Here is a 17,803-nt window from a genome sequence, read left to right on the forward strand (position 1 = left end):
TGCGAAACGAACATATCAAATTAACCAACGAATTGCCTTTACAAACTTTAAGTTTGTTTTGTCAAAACTATATTGTATTCCGTAAAATTAGTGACCTAATTCAAAATTGCTGGTCATTTTGACAACTGTCTTCATTACAAATGTTTCTAGTTATTTAACAAATATTTAGGATTTTATCGTTCAATTTCCAGTAGGTTAAACTTCTTTTATGTAAATAAAAGACATAAAGTTTTATAACACGTGTTTAGCTATTAACATTTGCGGTGGCTTTCAACATGTCAGATACTAGAGGTTAGGATGGCACCAAGTCAGAAAATAGCTTGCCAGACAACCTCTGGCATTGCTGGAGTAGTTATATATAATCTTGTAACAACAAAACCCTACTCCAGAAGCCTATATGTAAGAAGTCTGCGGAGTTTTGTCTTCTGACATAATAACAAATGAACTCCATACGCAGGTACTGAATGGATGTTGCTACAGAAGACCGGACAGTTGACGATGCAGAAAGACTACTCATCGCATTTGTTGTATTGTTCGGTCATGAGTTTTCCCTTTCCATCGTTTATTAATTAGAAGAGTAGATCAATATATGAGGCTGACTTCAAAGTGTCTTGAGTGTCCTTTATCTCAAGTTATTTGTTGGGGGTAGATGCGATGTAAAAAATGCCCGTTTGATGATAACGTTATCTTTATAGCGGATACTGACATCAAATGATCTGGCTAATCAACGTTCCTTCTTTTGAATGAGATCAACAATTAATGTATTCTCATTACAATGAGTTGTTCCCATTGAAGGCCGATCGTCAGTTGAAAAGTACATTTATGCCTTATGTATTATCCAGGAGATGTGTACTTAAATGTAAGGAAAATACCAACACAAATAAAAGGCTCCCAGAAGCTTGAATTGCACATGTGGTTCATTTTTCACATTTCTGGGGCAATAACAAGAAGTCCTCCAACAACTTCAACCCAATGAAGCTTTTAATAGGACTTGTCATAAGTTTATTTAATCATTTGAAAGTTTTTCCCTATCTATTAAGTTTTTGTGACATTGGCTAAAACCTGCAAAAAACTTAATTTTTTGCCAATCAAGGACATCAACTCTAACAACGGGTAGTCCTACAACTTTTACCCAATTGAGACCAAGGATCATTTCATATATTGATTTTTTCCCTATCTGTTATAGTTTTCAAGATACATATTGGCTGAAAACTACCAAGGAACCTTTGTAACTAGGTGTCATCTGACAACTACGACCAACTGGAGACTTTTGTCCTATCTCATATAGTTTTCAAGATATTTACTGAAAACTGCATAAAGCGTCATTTTTTGCATTTCATGAGAATTAATTCTAACAATGAGGCAACCAACAATTTTGACCCACTGGAGACTTTTGTAGGCTCTATCATAAGGATAATTTTATCAATGAAAGTTTTTTTTTCTATTATAGTTTTCAAGATAATGGCTGATAATTGCAAAAGAACCCGGCATTTTTTGCTTTTCAAGGCAAAAAACAACTCTAACAAGGAGATGCTTGAAAACTTTAGAACTTTTCAAGCTGAAGAAGGTCACTTTTATTTTTCAATATCACTTATAGTTTTTAAGATATATGTAGGAATTGGTGACTTGACCCCTGTGGTCTAAAAAAAGCAATGATGGCCATGTTTTAGGCTAAATCTAAATAGCTGACACAATTTTTTAAAGTACATACTCCAAGTATGCTGGTGACAAAGTTTCGTAATAATCCACTGAGTGGTTAAAAATAAAAGATTATGTTTACTGGTTATAAGTTATTATGAAATACTATTGATATTTTTTTTTATTTAATCACCAAATGGTGAAAGTTCCCTATGTATTATTTATATAAAATCTTGTAATGTAAAATGCTAACATTAAGGCTCCATTGTCTCGAAACCAATTTAGGTCATCTTAAGTTTTTAAGTAAAAAAATGTAAAGATTGATCACCAAACATAATATCTGATACAAATTAGACAGAAAAACATATTAGGTGTGATCTGCCTCAATGCATACTCTTTACTATCTAGAATTGTTTAAATAATAAAGAAGCAACCATGGAGTTCTATTTCAATATATAGAATATCTCTTTGTTTAAAGCTTATTCTTATTGCTTAGATTTCTTACAGTGGAAAACCTGTAATCATGTTACGAGGAATTCAATCTAATTAAAACTAGCTCTTGTAATTTGTCCACTACATTTCCACAGTGGACAAATCACAAAAGCTAGTTTTAATTGGCTTGCTGGAACTTAGTGGGCAAATCACAAGAGCTAGTTTTAATTAGATTGGGAAGAACAAGGTACTGGTATAGTGCTAAGGTCACATTTGGTTTGATAGTTGCAGAGCTAAAGGCACTAAATCATTTTGGTCAAACAAGAATTACCCATGGCAAGTAGTTTATTATATCTCTGGTACAAATAAATATTCAGCATATTAGAAGCAATAAGCAAGGAAATAAAATTTCACTTTCAATATTTACTAATATACCCTTTCATTATTTTTTATGATATCTCCAATGTACAAAAAGACAATTATTCATGAATTGAAGACTCTAAATATCACATCAACCTAATATTTTGTTTTCAATACAAAAGTTAGATCCTCAAAAACAGGGATCCTTAGACAAAGTCACAAATGCTCAAAAGCTCAGACACAATCTACAGATCAAGAAAAGTCAACTTACACAAGTTGATAACAAGCATATCAATACATGTACTATTACATATTCTACCATAAGCCAAAGAAGAACTCGAATTTACAAGTAAAACATTAGATGTAAAAATAATAATAGGATTTTTTGAACTGGTCTAATATCTATCAATTGAGTTGGTGGATTCAAGATTAAATTTACATTAAACTATTATGAATGTATCAGACAGAAAAATGATTCATCAGATTTTTTTCTTGAACAATGGCAACTCAACTTAGTATACATCAAAGTTGGAAATAGGTGAAAATAACAGAATAATAATGATTTTGCTTACAAGTGTAAAAGCTATTGTGGTTTTATTTTGAAATTAAACTGTTGGCAATAATGATGCGTTGCTGTACACACATTTAAGCACCTATCAAATATAGTAATTCTCATAGAACAGCTTTATATCATTACACAAGGTCTTCACTATACAATAGAAAGTTCTATCTGATACAGTCATATTTAAGCACTACTATTGCAAATAACAGGATTTTCAGGCCTACATCTTCCACACTAAAGCAATGGCCTTTGTAACTCCAATGTCATTGTAATTAAAATGTAATAGTCCAGCAACTCCAGCTGATGCAAGTGCATACCAGATCCAATGAATAAAAGGTACAAATTTCTCTAAGTAATCTGTCAGTACACCATCAACACCCCTGGGAAAAATAAAAGAAGTATTCTTATTGTATTGTTTGCCTTATGTAAATCCTTAATAGTACAATGTATTAGGAAACAATCTAACTTGAAGTGTATGTTACTTACAACGTACAGAAGAATGTGGTAACTGTTGTTTCTTTTTTAATATATAAGTAGCACTCCAGCTAAGAATCATGCAAAATGTGATTCATGGCTGGAAAGCTTACAAGTTTTGATTTTTGATATTTTGTTAAAATGTAATAGTAAACAAATAAACTGTAAAATTCAAAATCAAGGGAGATTAATTGCTAAAATATAACTATAAAGCAACTTAATAACAACAATAAAAATATGTAGCATTTTTTAAGGTGCATCACATTTTACAGAATTTGCATGATTCTTACAAAGACTACTTCTTAAATAGCAGGAATTTGTAATTTGTACAATGTAACACATTTAGTTGTCTCTTACTAGTACATTTAAATTTAAAGGAAATAAGTGGGGCTGTATTTGTACAAAATATATGACAACTATATATTGCTGTGACTCATATTGTATACATTTGTTTTTCTTAACTCAGTAAAGTAAATGCTATTAGGTTCTCTATAAGAAACGCTATAAGAAAATCAGTGAATTACATTTCAGATAAATTTCTGATAAAGAACAATAATCATCATACTAACCAAAACCCATGAAGCATTACTGATGCTGAAATTAGAAAATCCCAATATGGTCCTTGAAAGTATATGGCTGCTGGCATTATACCTAACATTGATATAGCTAAAGCTCTCTCAATTTTCCAATGAGTGGAGGCCATCATCATATGATTACCACGTTTCTCCTCTGAAATAATTTATACATGTACGTAATTGCAAAAGTGTATAATTTTGAGTTGCATATGTAAAAGAGAAATGTTGACTTTTATTTTAATCTTCTTTACAATCTTACTTCAATATCATTTGTACTACATATGTAGGTAAACTACCTGCAAATCCAGAGAAAATCATATCCCTGGTATATATATGTATAAATGTATACTGGTACCTACTTCTACTGATGTATATGACAATTGTACTCAACTGAAATATTCCAGAGTGAATAAACTAGAAATACAAAAAGCAATCTCATGTCCACTATTTTTTGCATCAGGGGGTTCATGTACCCCCTGACCTCGACTTTGGGGGTACACAGATTTTTTTAGGTACAAATGATCAATTTGTTTATTTCAATTATGGGGATATTGTAATGCAAAAGTACAATGAAGAATAGATGCTTGAAGTTGTAATACTGGAATGTTTTGTAATGTTGTTTTCAACATGTTGTTCTATGCTTAATAAGATACATTTAATAATGGTGGAAGTTGAATAAAAAACAACATCCCTGATTCCTAGATTGAAAGCTTACAAGAAAGTTATCCACAATAATTAAACTTAAATTTCACTTTCACTTGTGATGAACAAATATCATTCCTGAAATGGACATATTTTGGCAATAAATAGAATGTAACCAGAAATTCAAAATTAAAATAATTAGTAAATGTGCATGAATGTTTCCACTTTTGAAATTATATGTATGTGATTTAATTTTCATGAATAGGCATGCTGAGGATACCCACTGCTTTACTTGGATACAGAGCATGTCAAGCCCACAAGTTGCATTTTCCTACCTTGCAATCACCTGACAATAATTAATTTCAAATGTGTTCATCTATTTAAAAAAACTTTCAAGTTGTTTTTTTTCTTCCTTTACAGGCACCTAGCAGTAGTGATTTTCCCTAAAGTATGCCTAACACATATATTCAATTCATTTAAAATTAATTTAGGACAAGTCATGCTGTAAAAGTGGACAGATAAATTCCTAAAGAATTCCTTAAGTTGAAATTACTTCCCTTACAATCATCTGACAATAATAAGAATCTTTCTAAATGCACATCTTTATATGACACCTACATTGTAGCATATAACATTTCATCAAAATCCATATAGCAATTTTGAAGTTGTGGTTAAAAGAAATATGGACAATATGATTCCTTTGTGCCCCAACCCCAGAACTTTTTTTTTGTGGGGAAGCAATCAGTTCTTTTGTTTATATGAAAAGGCAATGTTTTGGTGATAAAGGACAATTTTTCAGGCAGTGTACTAGTAAATAGGATTTTTTTAACATTTCAAGTTTCACCATTTTTTATTAGTGGCATTAAATGTCTGAACATGATATCCTCAGCATGATGCAGAGTCCTAATTTTTAGTACCTCAAGTGTATTAGTTACATTATGTTTACCTGGGGTGAAAGGTCCTCTTCTTGCCTGGAAATAATGTGACATGACTGGAGATAAAACTATGGTCTTCGATGTAACATCCTTGTTGATACTTGGAGACAACTCTTTTAATACCTGTGGCCGTAGGCAGAGTCTACGAGCTGCACCTTAAATAAAAAAACTAGTTATATTCTGGTATCCATTTATAAAGTAGTTAGTAAAAATAGAAAATGCTTAAAATCTGGCTGCCTTGAGTCTCAGACACAGGAGATCATCTGCATTCATATATCTATCAATGTAAAAATGTCAGCCAAGTAGAAGTGATGCACTTGAATTCAACCTGAAAGTTGTTAGAGCATTCAAAGTGCTTTTACTTTTACACAGCGGTACAGCTTTGAATTTAACTAGTCACTGAACTCTGACCTCTAATGAGACATATCAATATAAAACAAGAGGCTCCCAGGAGCCTGAATCGCTCACCTGATTAAAATTTGTTTTTCAAGGGCAATAAATTTGACAAGGAATTGTCCAACAATATTGCTCAAGAAGACTTTGGTAGGACTATCATTGGGATCATTTCAGTGATAGAAAGTTTCTTTTAAAGATACTGGCTGAAAACAGTAATAAAAAAACCTGTCATTTTTCATCTTTCAAGGACAATAACTCTTACAGGAGTCACCTGACAACTTTGATCCCGGACGACTTGATTTTTTGACCTTATAATAAGGACCATTTAAGCTATAGAAATAATTTGGCTAAACCTAACGGTTTTGGAGATATATCCGAAAAACTACTGTCTGACCCCTATGTTTTATTTTTAGGAATGGTGGCTATGTTTTTTGACGGATAAAAAATCCCCACATCAGTTCTATGCATAATACCCGAAGGAACATTTATACCAAGTTTGGTTTCAATTGGTCAAGTGGTGTCAGAGGAGATTTTTGAAAGAAATAACATTCAAAATAGCCAAAAAAAAACGTCAAAAAAAGGGCAACAATTCCAACATGGCTTAACAGATTAAAATGAAAATTTGACCACATATAGATCTCATCTTGCTGAACACTTTTACTCTGTTAGAATTTGGCTAAACCTAACAGTTTTGGAGATATGTGTGAAAAACTACTGTCTGACCCTTATGTTCTATTTTTAGTAACGGCGGCCATGTTTTTCGACAGATCAAAAATCCCACACCACTTCTATGCACAATACCCCAAGGAACATTCATACCAAGTTTCATTCCAATTGGTCAAGTGGTGTCAGAGGAGAAGAGTTTTGAAAAATAGTTAACGACGACAATAGGCGCCAAGTGATGGCAATAGCTCACATGGCCTTTGGCCAGGTGTGCTAAAAAAACAAGAGGGTTCCAGGAGCCTAAATCACTCACCTGGTTTAATTTTTGACTTTCAAGAGCAAAAACTCTAACAAGGAGCTGTCCAACAAAACCTCGGTAGGACTTATTATGAGGATAATTTCATCAATGAGAGTTTCTCTATTACAGTTTTCTTGATATTGGCTGAAAACTGCTAAAAACATCATTTTTTGCCTTTCAAAGGCAATAACAAAGAGTTGTCCAATAACTTTGATACGCACATATATAAATTTGTAGGCCTCATCAAAAGGATCATTTCAACAAATGGAAGTTTCTTTCTGTTATAGTTTTCAAGATATTGGCTGAAAACTGGTAAAAAAAACCACATCATTTTTCACCTTTCAAGGGCAACAACTCTCACAAGTTGTCCAACAACTTAAGTCCAACGCAGACTTTGGTAGGCCTTATAAAAGTGTAATAAGAATCATTTCAGCATCTTTAAGAATTAGGCTACACTTAACAGTCTTGGAGGTTTATGATAAAAACTTCTCAATGACTCCCTTTATTCTATTTTTAGTAACACTGGCCATGTTTTTCGAGGGATCATAAATCACTACATCAGTTTTATGCAGAATACCCTAAGGAATATTCATGAAAGAAATAACATTAAAAATAAGGAAAAAAACATTGAAAAAGGGCAATAACTCCAATATGGTTTAATAGATTAAAACTACAATTTGACCAGAGATAGATCTAATCCTGATACACACTTTTACTTCAGTCACAATTTGGCCAAACCTAATGGTTTAGCAGAAATATCTGAAAAACTTTTGCCTGACTCCTTTGTTCTATTTCAGTAATGGCAGCCATGTTTTCCAACCGATCAAAAATCCTCACATCACTTATATGCAGAAAACCCTAAGGAACATTCATATATTAAAGTTTAGTTTCAATTGGTAATGTAATGTCGGTGGAGAAGAGTTTTGGAAAAAAAAACAAAAACAAAAAAAACATTAAAAAGAGCCAAAAAAATGTTGAAAAATGGCAATAACTCCCGCATAATTATACAGATTAAAACCAAAATTTGACTACAGATAGATCTCATCATATTGAATACTTTAATCCCAAGTGTCAAAATTTGGCTAAACCTGAAGGTTTTGGAGATACATTTTATAAATAAGAAAAACTTCTGTCTGGCCCCTATATTTTATTTTTAGTAATGTGGCCATGTTTTTCAACAAATCAAAATTTCCCAATCCAGTTCTATGCAGAATAACCTAAGGAAAATTCATGCCAAGTTTGGTTCCAATTGGTCTAGTAGTTTCAGTGGAGAAGAGTTGCAAAATTGCTAACAATAACAGATCAGGACAATGGACACCAAGTGACGGCAGTAGTTCACAAGGCCAGGTGAGCTTAAAAAAAGGAAGGTTGCAGGATCAGGGGAAATTATAAAAAGAGGACGGTTACCGGGTCAGATGAAATCATGACTAGTGGTCAGAAAGTAGATCTGGCCATTTCAAAGACAAAAGCAATTTTTTTGTTAATCTGCTTACCTAAACTTTGGTCTGCAATAAAAATCACTGTATGATAGCCAAGTTTTTAAAGCAAAATATCAGAAATCAGACTTTTTGTCACAGGAGATGACAAATAATTTGTTGACAAGAATTATTGCTTACAAGAACTACTCCATGACCAGTAGTCATTTAATGGTATATACAAGTAATTTTCCTAGAGCTCATCATTTTTGTCATTGATGAAAGACTTCAGAATGACGAAAATAATCTAGTGTTATTCATATCTGATATCATTGAAAGTATAAAAGTAAGCCCAACATTGGGTCCAGTGGCAAAAGTGACAATTTTATTACCTGAAGCTAATTACAACCCTAAACAGGTATCAAAATTTTGTGTAAACAATCAACTAATTTGCAAATTACACTAATCAGTTATGTTGAATAAATGTCACTCTCTTGACCACTCAAGCATGACTTTAAGGTCTTAGTCGGGTCTATATAGTTCAAATGCTGGTAAAAATGTCTGCTGGTGACATAAAAAGTTATTTATCATATATTTTTGTACATCAGTGTTAACCAAATGTGGGTAATTTTGTCACTACCCTGGTGTCATTACATTTAGTAGTTGCATGTCAGCGATATTTATGATCTTGAAATATCGTTTGTGCTATCAGTGAATTCCTCAGGAAACAATACTAAATATAACTGTGAAATAATGACATAAATTTGTCATCAATTCAGTCTGGATCCAAAAGCACAGTTGTAATCGTGCTATAATAGAATTTCAAGAAGCAACACAGGGGAAATACCTATTTGAAAATATTTATATCTGTCCAATGCATGTAGTACTGGTGCATGTTAAGGCAGTTCATCTCTATAACTACACTGTGCTAGATGTGTTTTTGTGTATCTAAAAGGGTGGCCATGCAGAAAACAGCATTTTAAAAAATATTATATACATTTAAAATTAAGCCAGGGAAGTACATTCTTGTATGTCCCTGATTTAAGTATAAGAGTGTAAAAGGATTTCTATTTTTTGTGATTCTTAAAGGCTCAGGTGTTTCTTATTTAATTAAATCTCAGGTATGCAATTTTGACTGTCTGGAAAACATGCTGACTTTTCATCCCGGAGGGGTTGTTGTCTCTTTGACATATTCACCATACTTATTCTCGTTATGTTGCATGATAGTGGGGAAAAAATAATGTGTTTTATTAATATGCAATGTACATTTAAGTTTTATTTCATGTCTTTACACAGTGCTCTTGAATGAAAACTTTGAAACCGCAAGTTTGTCAAGTTCCCTTAATAAGGACAGGTAAATTAAGCACTAACTTGAATTTTTATGTGATTTTTTACCATTTCCAATTTTAATTTTTAAACATTATGAATGCATGGTTCAACATGAAGATATGAGCTTCCAGGCTACAGAAAAATGCCAAGTGGTCATATGGTAAAAAAAAATTCAGGCATTGGAAAATTGGCACGACAAAACTTATTTCTTCCCTTCTCCCACTCATATGCCATTGATGCCCCCATAATCAGTATGTCTGGCATAAAATAACTTTTACATGTCCCTTTGGATACACACTACAGTGAGATCCCAGTAAAGGCTTGTGTCAACGGCAGACAAATTTTATTTTCCAATAACTGACTCAACAAACTTAATATCAAGATGCATATTGTAAGTAATTTTGAACTTAATCAAAATGAAAATATCATACCTGTCAAAAAAGTTAGTTCGCCTGAATATAGCTGAAATATTGCTACTAAGGCGTTAAACTCCAACCATCAATCAATCATACGAAAGAAGCAGTACGCCGGTAGATTTACAGACCGAGTTTAACTTTATCAGTTTATGTCAAATCAACTTCAAGCAAGTCCATAAAAAAATTCTTTGAAATCTACAGTGCAGTCTACATAAAATTATGGTGGGTCTATGTTGACCAAAAATTAAGTTTCTAACACTGTCATACAATCGGGTATAAGTTATATGAATAAATGCGAAATTCAACTTGTGAAGTTGTGTCCTTGACTTTTACACCGTATGAAGGACAAAACGGTGAAGATATTTACATCAAAATACGACATGTATGGTGGTGGCATAATAGTGATACGATGCTTTAAAAAGTATCAGGGACATATCTTGCAAACAAAACAATAAAAGTCTACCTCCAAAAGAGCGAAGCAGACAGACTGTTGCCATTTCCAGTTTCTACTCAAGGGAGATAACCAACTGCAATTTGAATGGCCATTTTGTCCCTTTCCAAACTCGGAACACGATACACAAATTCAAACCACTGCAGTTTGTATTGATTTGCATCGAGCAAGAAAATAAAACCAACTCATACTTCTTCTAGCAATGAACAGGGAAAGTAAATTCTTCATAATAAAGATACAACTTGTTCGTAGGTCACAAGGAATTTACTGTAGTTTGATTCAAGGCTTCAAGTCAAATAAACATTATTTAGAGTCAATGACATAAGTTCTGTAGAATTTTTAAAATCAACAGAAGTTAATACAGGACATACATATTTATAACTAAAACACATATATCATAATATGATGAAGGTGAAACCTTTTAACGCTCCCCAAGAAACATTAATTAAAAACAACTTTGATAATTTTTGTCAGCTCTGATTTGATGTTTTATACTTATAACCGTCAAGTATGGCAAATTTTGTAATGATATATATTTGTTCTCATGCATTTTACTGATTGTCGTGGTCTGATATGTCTATTGGGCGATATGTCCGGCATTCATAAGGAATTATTGGATGTCATGGTCCAAAATGTCTTTGGGTCGAATTGTCCGGAAATGGTTAACATTATGGTTCTTATATTTGCGAAAAGTCTTCAAAGATTTCTTTTGTTGCATTTAGTTTCGCTTCATTCTGTTCATTTTGTATAGTTACATTATGTTTTTATAACAATTTGATTCATTTTATCGAATAGATTCGTTTCGATTCTTTCTTTTATCGATTATTTTCGTTTCGTTTTGGTTCGTTTTCGTTTCGTAATTTTTATGACCCGAGAATTCTGGGTAATATTGATTACGTAATTTTCGTTAACATCCGGACGCCATACTGCAGACCATAAGGCCAACCCTATCTTGGAAATCTATGATTCGATTTGTATTTAATTATCGAAACTAGCAAATATTTTCCGAGACTGGTTTGGCTCTCATTCGCACATAACCAGCACTCCACTGTATTGTAGAACTGCCTAATTTTGGTCTTGTAATCTGATGCTTTAATAGCCTTTATAACATATATCACTTTAAAAAATTGTCAAGCATCTGTAAATCTATACATCAAGGAAATAGCTCAAGCCAAGGCCTTCAGGATGCAGCAAAAAGTTTATGGAAAAAATTACCCACAGAAAATAAGGTTACCATATAAACCATGCAAAAATATGCGAAAATTTGCAAAAAAGTTCATAAAAGCAGGTTTAAAAATATCAAATTTCCCGCAAAATATCTTAAATTTTTATTTCATCCCCTGAAACTGTCCAAACTTTTTCCTTCAAAAACCCCATCCTCATATGGGCATCGCCGGTTAAATTTTGAGCTATTTCACTTTGTAATCCACTTATTAAATTTAGCATGATAAAAAATTGACTTACTTTCACTTTCACAATGAAGTCAAATTGTCATTGAAAGAAGCCCCTTCAACATTGAAAATATAAAAAACATTGCAAAATACTTTGAAAAGTGCCCTTTTTCAGAAAATGTTTTATCAACAATAGATTCTTCATTTTTTATCACTATAGCAACCACCGGTTTCCATTAATGTCATTTTCTTCCCAAAAGCGCGAAACTAAACTAAACTGTGGAGTGCTGGCCATACGCAAGAATACGCAAATGAAGCTGCCATTATGCTGTTTTTCAGCTCCTGAAAATGCAGGTACAAACCGGATATTGATGCTTTTTCTTGCCATAAGTATACAGAACCAAGTTGATAATACAACCATAAACGCTCCCTTTGGGAGCGTATAAATCATAGGATAGAGTAATAAAAGGAACTTACATCAAAAGAATGTAATCCAGGGACAAAGACCAGACATGAAAAACAAACACAACAAAGGACATAAAGTAACCAGAATAATACATACAGAGTTACAAAAGTGAGCAACTGGGACTCCACTAAAACCTGGTAGAATGGACCAGGTGCACCGGTATGATAATTACATATTACATATATAGGCGTCCTCTGCTTTTCAAGAAACACCCGTCGAGTTGCTCATAAAACTGAAGTCCAGTCCAGGGTAGACGGAAGAGGAAAGGAAAACTATGACACGTTGATCAAATAAATTTTCTTGGTTCAGATGGATACACCGTAACGATCCACGAGTCCATGATGACGACCATAAAACTTCTGTAGTGATGACTTCAATCTTGTAGTTTGTAAGAACTAAAGAAGTCTAGCGCGAACAAAAAGTCTGCGTAGTTACGGCAAACTCAAGCATAACCAATGGATTGCGATATGAAAACTCCATATGCAGGTGCTGAAGGGATATTGCCACATGTGGTAGGAAAGTTGACAGTACAGAATGAAAGTCATCGCGTTTGTCACGTAGTTTGGTCAAATGAAACTGCAGATATGACCACATATTGCATATTACAAACACACAAATAAAGCACTAATACTAGCAAATTAAGGATGAAGCTGCTAGAGAAACATGCTACCAAATATAAATTAAAGAAACATATTGCACCTGTCAGCAGGGTAAGTCACACAGTTTGCAAAAGTGCATGAACATCCCTCACCCTCCCACTTTTAAACCGATTTAGTATAGTACGCCACATTTCGATTTACTCCAATTTGCATATGTAATTTAGAATATACATGTATCTTCTATTTTTATAAGATATCTTTAAACTATATATGATATCTTATAAAGTTTATGAGATATATATCTTGTAAAAGATATGAGATGTCGTATATAATTTTGTTTATCAGATATCTGATATAGCTTATAAAATAACTTGTAAGTTTATAAGATAATCTGGAAGTTATCAGAGGTCTTGTAAAATTTATAAGATATCTCATAATTATCTTAAGTTAACTAATTGACATTTTAATTTGAGATATCTTATACAATTTAATAGAGATACACTCTTTTGTATAATTGAACATTACAGATAGACAATAACCCACCAAATTTAATCATATTCGGGTGCATTGAGTAGTAATCTGGGAAGGAACAAGACCTTAGATACTTAACCGTCGGATTATTACACTGGAAGAATAAGTGCAATTCATCTCCCACTGTATGCATATACAAGCAATCCAATTATCAATGATAAGATTCAATTTAAAACTAAATAAAACTTCATTAAATTCAATTGATTAATTTGAATGTTTGATAATTATATAATGAAAATTAAGTTACTGGCATGAAAACTGAGGACGGCCGTTTTAGTGGAAATAGAATGTTATTGACGGCGTGACGGGCGTGCGCCTCCCCCTAAATTTTGCAAAGCATGGGTTGTGAGGGGTAGATTTAGGCGTTTTTTAAGGTTGAAACTTTAATTTCTCGACAGTTTTACCATAAAAGATATCTACATTGCACCCACTCTAGAAGAATATTTAAAAAAAAATAACCTAAAAAAAATGAGATTTTAACTGTGCGCCCCCCTGATCTAAAATCCTGGATCCTCCTCTGTGCACTATACGCATAAAGGGTTATAAAGACTGTATAACCCACCAATTTTAAGGGTTATAATCTATATTATAAAGGTTGAACATTCACGAACCTTGCACTTCAGATTGCAGAAGTTATTTTGCATTAATATGGCTACCGAAAAGGGTGACTTTACATATTGTTCAATATGTCTAGATATTTTGACAGTTCCAAAATATTTGCCATGTCTTCATACCTTTTGTGAGGCGTGCATAGAGTCGTACATCAATACAAACATTTTAAAAGAAAATAAGTGTCCAGTGTGCAGAACAACAGTTCACGCCCAGAACGAGGGCTGCTCAGCAAAGGAATGGGTAGAACAACTACCAGTAAACCAATTAGCTGTTGGATTATTGGAGAAAGGAAAAATACAGCATGCAGAGAAACAGTGCATGTCTTGTGAAAGGCTTGATAAAAGCACTAAGGCTACATGAGTGTGTGTTGAATGCAGTAATGCATTATGCAAAAGCTGTCATCAGTTTCACAGAGCTAATAGATTTACATCAAAGCACAGGATAGTTCCTGTCGCTAAAATTTCGGAGGTGGAAAAATCGCTGGACATTTTCCGGAATGAATGCACCTAACACCACGAAGAAACAAGACTTTATTGTGTTGACCATGAAGTTCCCTGCTGTTCTCTGTGTGTCTCAGTCGATCACAGAAAATGCAACCAGGTCATCACTATAGGTCAAGCTGCAAAGGGATTCCTGGACACTGGTTTATATAAGGAATTGGATGAATATTTTATGTCTATTCAGAAAGATGGGTCAACTATTATAGAATTTAACAAAATATGTTGCGAAATTCTCGATACCCGATATGATACTGCCTTAAAAGATCTTGATGAATTCTGTGAGAAGTTAAAGAATAAAGTCGACGAATTCAAAGGAAACAGAAAAGATGAAATTACTAAGTTGTTACATACAAGCAAAGACCAAGCTGAAACAAACGTAGTGATTGTGGAAAATCTTCAGAAAACGATCGCGAACGAAAGAAAATCCTCAGAACATGTAAAAAAACGCAACAGAAGTGCAGGCTATGATAGTATCCAAGCGCATTGAAGAGAGACAGGTAGATAACTTGAACGAAGTATCACGGGTCGTTGAGAAATCCTTTGATTGTCTGATAGATTTTAAAGCAGAAGTATCTATTGGCGAAATTATTCAAAATATGACAGAAAAATGCAAAATAGTCTTTCAGAAAAGTGCTCGCGTTCTTGACTTAAAGACTGTACCATGCTTGAAATATCAGTATAAACAAAGCGCGAGTGGTGGGTATGCAATAATAGATTGCTTTTGTGATAAAAACTGCAACATAGTTGTGCTTCGGTCCCCTTACAGCCATGCGATAAATATTTTTGACAAGAATGGATCTTTAATGAGTAGGTGGACGCCTTCCAGCACCTACAATTATATAACAAAGGACAACATTTACAGTGCAGCAGAAGTAAATGATGGGGAAATAGTTTTTTTTCAAGCTACCGTGGGCAGATTGAATACTTGACCTACGACGGAGGTCAGATTCATACATTGTATATAAATGCCCATAGTATCCAAGGTCTAACCTTCGGTCCCGATAAAGAGACTGCAGCTGTAGGATTTCCTGACCTTATAGAAATAGTCAAAAAGTACTGGACACCTATCACTTCATTCCAAACTGTAAATCCAAAGCATCTTTATATTGATTCAACGTCGCGATTGCTCTACACAGAAGCCAATGTGGTTAAATGTAAGACATTAGATGGAAAGGACTGCTTCACAACTTCAAATTCCAAAATAACCGATATTGGAGGCATGACGATTGACGAGAAAGGAAACATTTTTGTTTCTTCTCCACCTCAGAATGCCGTTTACAGAATTTCTACAGTCGGATCTGTAATAACCGAAATTCTTGGGACTAAAGATGGGCTCTCACAACCATCACTTATAAGTATCAGTAAGGATTCGGCAGTTTTCTATGTCGTAAACCAAAATACTGAGGTGCTTATATTTCACAGAGCTTGAAGATTCATAAATGTATACATTCTTGGCATCCATATACATGTATAATCGTCTACGCAAATTACTTCTCCAGATCTTATGCTTGTTTATGAAGGATATTCTTGCATATCCAATTCTTTATTCGTACCTCATGCTTGGCTTCCTCTGCCCCTCTACATCTTGTACATTCTGTCATTTGTTGGTAAATGCTTGTTTGTAATTAGCATTGAGACGGATAAGCTGTGTTTTTCCATTATTGGTTTTTAACACCGTTTCTGATGCATTTTTTCCCGAATAGGTCTATTTTTTGCTGCATCAGATCTTTAAAGCAACATTGTCTGTAATGTCTAGATCTTTCAATTTTGATGTCGTTTACACCTGATGCCAGTGTTGTTGTTTTCATAAGCAGGTCGGTACTAAGAGAATAAGACGAGATAAGTTTTATCCACCAACAATGATGGACCCTATCGGGTAGAAAAAAAATAATACAATGATTACGATGACTTTCAGTCTAATTAAAATTAGACCTTGAATTTTTTTAATTTTTATGTCCGGCGAAACAAATAAAAATTGGAGGGACTAATTTTAATTAGACTGGGTGATTTAAAAAAAATGAGCAAACACAATATAATAATGGTTTGGAATATAGCCTAAAAAAGTATTTCTGTCCAAGGGTTGTAAACTTTTGTATATTTTAGGTGATCATCACTATTTTCATTAATGTAATAAACTGTGAGTAAACAATTTGTCAATTACTTTAAGAATACCAGACATGTTGTACCCTGCTTATACCAGCAATCTGTGGTGCCTATTTAGTTTAATACTACACGCTCAGTGGTCTCATACCTAAAATAGTTCGTCTGGTATATCAGATTTTTTTCATTATTTTCATAATAGGTTTCTTTTGGACACACTGCCAAAAGATTTTTTTCAAAATCGAGTTTGAGTTCCATTCGATTGTCTGCACTATAACTATATATTTACGCGTACCATAGGAACTTAAAGCGTACAGCGTTACAATCTATTCCGCTTGAAAATTAAAATTCAGGATAAAATAAATTATCAAATATCAGTTGCAGGGCGCAGAGGTCAAGCTCTGAACAGTAGGGGCAAGTTGGACTCAACATTTAGGCTTGATATAGCTTTGAATTTTGATTTTGATTAGACATTTGGCACATGATAGAAATTGACCAGAATCGAAGTGGACTCTTAATTACAGTAACAACCTATAAATCAATCCAAACATTTTTATGGTGGTATGGAATATTGTGGTACAATAAAAAAATGTCCCTTTTACTGAGTTACCATCCAGACAACAGCGAAATGCATGTTTCTGACCCCATATTTATTACCACCAAAATAATCAGTCTTCCTTTGGTTGTATGGCAACTTGAAGTACACTTACAATGAGACTTATTAACTTCAGGGGACCACAAGGGATTGCTCCCACTGTCAAATATGCAGCCACACTAGTATATAACCTATACTAGTTGGGCTGTTGCATAATTGATAATGGAAGCAAGCCCCTGTGGGACATTCTGGAAATGCATGTTTCTGGTCCCTCGATTCTTAATAGTCCAAGTTTTAACCCCCCCCTAAAAAAAAAGTCTACCCCAGTCTGAAATTTGTGATCTAGAATACTGTGGAACAATATTTAAGACATCCAAATGCTTTAACTTGAGTTATATTACAGTTAAATATATATGCAATGTG

At 33.6% G+C, this 17,803-nt stretch overlaps 2 protein-coding genes across 2 annotated transcripts; one reads left to right on the forward strand and one right to left on the reverse strand.

The window, feature by feature from the left end:
• Nucleotides 1-2,397: 2,397 nt before the first annotated feature.
• Nucleotides 2,398-10,680, reverse strand: LOC148622430 (succinate dehydrogenase [ubiquinone] cytochrome b small subunit B, mitochondrial-like). The gene is made up of 4 exons (XM_088572331.1): nt 10,599-10,680; nt 5,630-5,773; nt 4,036-4,195; nt 2,398-3,372 (listed from the first exon to the last, which is right to left on the reverse strand). The coding sequence occupies exons 1-4, from the start codon at nt 10,630-10,632 to the stop codon at nt 3,213-3,215; spliced, it is 498 nt and encodes a 165-aa protein (XP_088428457.1). The 5' UTR covers nt 10,633-10,680; the 3' UTR covers nt 2,398-3,212.
• Nucleotides 10,681-13,494: 2,814 nt separating this feature from the next.
• LOC148622431 (tripartite motif-containing protein 5-like) lies at nt 13,495-16,914 on the forward strand. The gene is made up of 2 exons (XM_088574126.1): nt 13,495-14,540; nt 14,706-16,914. Exons 1-2 carry the CDS (start codon nt 14,222-14,224, stop codon nt 15,170-15,172), a joined length of 786 nt encoding a protein of 261 aa, XP_088430252.1. The 5' UTR covers nt 13,495-14,221; the 3' UTR covers nt 15,173-16,914.
• Nucleotides 16,915-17,803: the final 889 nt, after the last annotated feature.

The sequence above is a fragment of the Perna viridis genome, chromosome 3 (assembly GCF_037379345.1).
Source record: "Perna viridis isolate PV_CMFRI_1.1 ecotype Kerala chromosome 3, ASM3737934v1, whole genome shotgun sequence".
Lineage (NCBI taxonomy): Eukaryota > Metazoa > Mollusca > Bivalvia > Mytilida > Mytilidae > Perna > Perna viridis.

Excerpts from the sequence above, each read along its gene's own strand:
- LOC148622430 (XM_088572331.1), bottom strand. The coding sequence starts at position 10,632 with ATGGCAACAGTCTGTCTGCTTCGCTCTTTTGGAG. Across the intron at positions 5,774-10,598 it reads TCTGCTTCGCTCTTTTGGAG|GTGCAGCTCGTAGACTCTGC; the intron begins GTAGACTTTTAT and ends TTTTTATTTAAG. Across the intron at positions 4,196-5,629 it reads AAGAGGACCTTTCACCCCAG|AGGAGAAACGTGGTAATCAT; the intron begins GTAAACATAATG and ends AAATTATTTCAG.
- LOC148622431 (XM_088574126.1), top strand. The coding sequence starts at position 14,222 with ATGGCTACCGAAAAGGGTGACTTTACATATTGTTCAATATGTCTAGAT. Across the intron at positions 14,541-14,705 it reads TGATAAAAGCACTAAGGCTA|AAACAAGACTTTATTGTGTT; the intron begins CATGAGTGTGTG and ends AACACCACGAAG.